The sequence below is a fragment of the Gymnoscopelus microlampas genome (genome assembly GCF_963454915.1).
Source record: "Gymnoscopelus microlampas genome assembly, chromosome: 4".
Taxonomy (NCBI): domain Eukaryota; kingdom Metazoa; phylum Chordata; class Actinopteri; order Myctophiformes; family Myctophidae; genus Gymnoscopelus; species Gymnoscopelus microlampas.
Genome location: NC_139941.1, coordinates 33,671,255 through 33,676,801, shown reverse-complemented (window position 1 = coordinate 33,676,801; position 5,547 = coordinate 33,671,255). Strand labels below are relative to the sequence as shown.

General features: G+C 40.3%; 1 protein-coding gene across 1 annotated transcript; it reads right to left on the bottom strand.

Annotated features, from left to right (window-relative positions):
• Positions 1 to 1,024: 1,024 nt before the first annotated feature.
• tbx3b (T-box transcription factor 3b) lies at positions 1,025 to 3,519 on the bottom strand (the record flags this gene model as incomplete). Its single annotated transcript, XM_084054149.1, has 5 exons — positions 3,424 to 3,519; positions 2,884 to 3,235; positions 1,901 to 2,168; positions 1,489 to 1,635; positions 1,025 to 1,105 (listed from the first exon to the last, which is right to left on the bottom strand). Exons 2-5 carry the CDS (start codon positions 3,177 to 3,179, stop codon positions 1,025 to 1,027), a joined length of 792 nt encoding a protein of 263 aa, XP_083910275.1. The 5' UTR covers positions 3,180 to 3,235; positions 3,424 to 3,519.
• Between the last annotated feature and the right edge of the window lie 2,028 nt (positions 3,520 to 5,547).

Genomic DNA, 5,547 nt, shown 5'->3' with positions numbered 1-5,547 from the left:
CATGATTGTTCAGGTTATCTAATCTTATCCTTTAGAATAGTCAGCAGTCTTATACAACTTCTGGGTGCCAGCATGGATTCTTAAAAGAAACACAGAATTAAGCTTGGATTCATACTGTATTTCTGTTTGGGGAAACCAGGTGTTCGTTGCATGTCAGCTGTGAATGTGATAAGTCACAGGAAATGCTCTGTGTCATTGGTGAAGTCAGAGACGTCACTGGAGTTTTGTTTAGCATGCGGAAAGTGGAAGGACATCAGTCTTGACGCAATATCCAACCCATGTACAAAGTTTACTGTGACCATATCTGACATGATGACGATATAGCCTACATTGTTTGGCTTTCTTCAAATAATCAAACATATTCCATAAGTGGAATATGACAACTAAATATATATCTGGTATTGCACAGACTCGCTAATCATGATGTTGAATTCTCTTTTCTGTCACCACGACAAGTATGTGTTGTTGTCGTGAAGGATTAAGTGAGAGAATTATAGCATGGTAGGCCTAATAGCTCATGGGGAAACTTTTTAAGTTAGCAAATTATTAAGCATATGTGACTATAGCACAAATAAAATAATGGGCTACAAACATAGGATATATAGGCCTAAACTGTATAGCACCCCGACCCCTATAGTGACAATCTAGCCTAGGGCTATAATTATGGTAATTAAAACAAACATTTGAAAGTTCTCTAGTCGATAACCAATTGGAATGTGGAGAGCAGCGTACCTATATTGTGAAAATATCTTGCTAGGCCTTGTGAGCTTGTAGATCTGCTATTTGCCTCTTTCTTATATTATTTGACAATTTGGTGTTTTATAGTATAGGCTATAGTTTGTTGATTACTTTTGATGCAGTAATGATATTTTTCTTTTCTTTTTCGGTATTATAAAGGTCTTAAAAGTCCTTAAATTGTCACTTCACTATCATCTGGGGACCCCCCTGGGGGTCCCGACCCACAGGTTGAGAATCACTGGTCTCAAGGATTGTTCACTTCTGTTTAGTGCAGGATCGGCCAACTTTACCTTTTTTCTCTTCTCCCGTTCCCTGTATCTCGGAACCCCTTGGCAAACGGATTGTTGTCAATTTTCAACTGTGTGATCTGAAATTAATAAAAGAAAGACTTTTCCCACTAATGACGCAACGCAGATGAATTATTCATTAATATTCTCAGTAGGCTGTTTAAGTTCAGAATACTTATATTACAAAAAAACTGAGTGGAATAGAAGAATGCTTGTAGAATAAATACATGAAAAACTATTTAATTGTAAGGAATTATTCAGTGTGCAAGACTATATTTTCTTTGACACTTTATTGTTGTTGACACAGAATAGATTAGGCCAATGGTTAAATTAGGAAATATTCATGCCTGGTTCATAATACGTTTTAGTCTACATGACATGTATATATAATCGGTTGTTAATAATCACAAAATTAGGTCATTGAAAATAAACTGTTAATAAAACACTCAAAGGCTACTCTTACCTTGTCATTCTGGTACGCAGTTACAGCAATGAATGCTGTCTCAGAGAAAACATATGTCCTAAATATACTGTATGGCAGCTTGAGGATGTCATTCGCCTTTACTACATGAAATCTCGGCTGGTATTTGTGCATCGAGTTGAGAATTGTCTGCCAACAAAACGAAAAATGTATTATAATTTATGTTTCATTGTAACACCAGAAGACGAGAGAAATTATGATTCAACCAGAATCTATAATTAAATTAAACACAATGTGGTTAATTCAGTGTGGTCTCAACTCTATACCATCAGAAATAGCCTATTCGAAATAAAGCCAGGGTGTTGCCAAAACCAAAAGCATAGTGAGATAAAACGATAGCCTAAATCTGAATCGACACACATTTAGATAAAATAAACAGAGAGTTGACACTTACAAATCCATGTTTGTCAGATATGTTGTTTGTTAGTTTCAGTTTGTGGAAGTTGACTACTTTGGACATCCACTGCTCGCCCGTGGCGGGGCTGTCTGGGTGGATGTACATTCGTTTGGGCATCTCGGGATCGGCCTTCCCTGCCACCATCCACCGAGAGTTATGGAATTTATATCTGCAGTCATCCGCCGCCACAATGTCAATCAATAAGATATACTTGGATTTCTTGTCTAAGCCAGCACACCTGGCTTTAAACGGCGGAAACATGCGTCTGCAAAAGGAAGAGAGACGATTTCACGTTAGAATAGAAAAAGGCCAGTGGACTGGTGGAAAAAGTACAACTAATTTTTACCTGAGTAAAAGTATCAATACTACAATATAGAAATACTCTGTTAAAAGTAAAAGTCCGGAATTAAAAATTTAGGCCTACTTGACTAAAAGTACAAAAGTATTGGCATCAAAATATAAGTACCAAAAGTAAAACTAGACTACTCATTATGCAGAATGACCCATTACAAGTTTTCAAATGTATAAAAAGCATTGCAATGCATTGTGAGCTTGATCGGCTATTTTCAAATGGCCGAAATGTAGGATATAGGTCTGAAGTGGTTAATGTATGTTTTGTAATAATAATCAAAATCTACAAAGTAACTAGTAACTAAAGTTTTCAAATAATTGTATTTGGAGTAAAAGTCGTCCGCCGTTAGTGAGTGAAGTAAAAGTACAATATTTGCCTCTGAGATGTAGTGGAGTAGAAGTAAAAGTATTAGAAATTGGAAGTAGCCTACTCAAGTAAAGTACGAATACCTCAAAATTGTACTTAAATACAGTACTTGAGTACATGTACTTAGTTACTTTCCACCACTGAAATAGGCTAAAGTTAAGTACATTAAAAATTGATGGTAGGCTATAGGCATTACAAATTGTAAAACGAATTAAATCAAATTATTACTGTGTAAAACGCAAATGTTTGAATTGAGCCATACCTTCCGGATTTTGTAATCACCATTTCGGTGCCCAGTTGATGGAAGTGTCTCCACAGATCCCTTGCTTCCAGATGAACTTTCGGGTCGTCCTCTGACGTCTCATCAGTCTCCAGTGTTTTGGGAGGAGGTCTGCTGGGGTTTGCGCTCTCCGTTGCCACTCGTTGTTGTAGCAGAGACATATGGATAACTGGTTTAGGACTGGAATCCAAACAGGAATTCCGTCGGGAAATAGACAGTGGCAGAGAACGAGATCCACTAACAGCTGATGGGAACAGAGATGGTCCTGCTGAGAGCATTGTTGTCCCACCAAGAAGTGCGACCTCCGCTGGAAAAGGGCTGTGCTATACCTCGCCTGATGATGGGACGCAAGAATCAGAGAAGCTGTGCATCTTCAAATTGTTACCATTTTAAACACACACACGCATATTCTGGACACACATGATGATAGCCTGGCGTGTGTCAGTTTGGAACGTGCATAACAAAAAGTTTCTGCATGTTGTTGGAAAGTTCGCTGCCTGTATTGAAAGTAATGCTCATTACCGGTGCTACTGCGTCTCTGCGGTGGAGTTCCCCGACCCCCTTGTGCTTGCTGCTGAATCTCCGTGTGGTTAAAGGCTCTACTCCAGAACAGACGCGCACAGCGCGCCTGCTTGCCGTTCGTGGTTGTCCGAGGTGATGTGCACATTGACACGTTTGTGTTTTGTATGTGACACCTAGCGGTGGGTGGGGTTTCCCTGGTGTTGCACGTCTGGCAGATCATCAGATGGACCTGATTCAGGCTCTCTCTCTCTCTGGTGCTGAGTTCTCTCATTAAAAGCAGTATAGGCCTATCATAAGAAGACTGAGCAAAATATGATGCTTACAGACCACAGTCATGGCACTTAGTGCCATGACTGTGGTCTGTAGTATCATATTATGTAATAATAATACTTGCACAGTATTATCATTTGTTTTAATAGCAGTAGGAAGAAGAAGACTGAGCAAAAGATGATGCTTACAGACCTGCAACATCTGCAACATCATATTTTGTAATAATAATACTTGCGCAGTATTATTATTTTTGTTTTTTTTTACAGTAGGCTGTCATTATTAGGCTTTGGGCCAGAAGGACTGAGATTAATAATTCAACCTCTTTTTACTTACCTCCCATTATACTGTGACACGCTCCCCACAACTCAGATGTTCATCTGTCAGTTCTCTCCATGGACATTGTAATAAAGACCTTTAACAATGTTGTCAATGAAATATGAGTGATAACACAGCCCCCTAAAGATTGGCACGCACATTCTCTTGAGTCTCAGTGTTCCCACATCATTCCAACACCCCATGGGTGCTGCATGCCCCCGGCACGGTTGCGGCCCTATGACATGAGAACATTGCTGTGGATGGGGTCTGCTGTGGGGATTCTGCTCTGCCTCCGCCAAAAGGTCTGCCAACGATTGTCCGGGCTGGATTAAGGCTGTGGATTTGGTTACAGGCTTTTTATTACTCAATGGTGCATGGCAGCCCAGGAACGTCCTAGTGAAACCTCATGAGTGAGGGCGGCAGGTTCAGGATATGTGGCCACCGCCACCCTTGATGTATGTACACTGTTGTGTTGTGTGGAATATGTTGTATATGAGCTCACTTGATATGTCAATTTAGGGAAGTGGTATTCTAAAGGCTTCATTTAGGTCTTTATTGTTACGTCTCGCAGGTATAGTAAAACATATTGTTGTCTTGCACGAGGCCATTGCTTTACTGACAAGAATTTATCATTTGATTTAATGTCATTATAGGCTTAATACCATAATATACCCTACCTTAATACCTTTAGTATGCTGAAAACAAGGTGGAGTGAAAAACGTCCATTGACGTCTGCATGACTCTCATATGCCTCAGAACATTCTTGCATTCTTTGAATGTTTTGGACAGACTCCAGTGCTACTATATTATGGCAAATACTGTATATCATTCTCATTGAAGAAATTAGGACTTAACCATTTAATCCATACTACGTTGACCGGAGTTCCCCTGGGGTCTACACTTGGTCCCCTATTTTTTTTTACTCAATACCATATGTCTTTGCTGAACATAACCAATCTACAAGCTCACAACGTGAGGCACGTGTTGTGACTAATTGTGAGCTTGCAGACTTGCTATTTTCGAAGAATGTTTGCCTATTATGAGCAGAATATTGAAGCTAGACTTCATGTGGATTATTGGTACACAGACATTTCAAATATCTGTTTTCAATATGATATTCCAAAACGAGATAAAAAAAACTTGGATGGATTGCAATGGCACCGAGGGCCAATAGCTGTGAAATCAGGAAATCCCTTAGTGTCGGCCACCATTTACAGCTCTCCCGCAGGGCCTCTGATCAAACCCCCAAGGATAAACACACTTCTCATCGAGGGGTTACACTTGAATATGCAGTGGGTGTCAGTGCTGCTGATGACCCAATCTTTTTCTGGCAGAGGACTGGGGGAAAACCCTGCAGCCCTGTCAGTCACCCAGACATCAAAGAACCCGGTGGGTAATCTGAAACAGGCCAGAGAATGGATGGCAAACAAGACGCCTGGCTGTTATTTGTGGGGTTTGGCCCGCAAGCTGCGTGTGAAACCTGTCACAGCAGATAAACCCTGCAGATCTTCACTGGGTTACTGCCCATACCATCCCTTT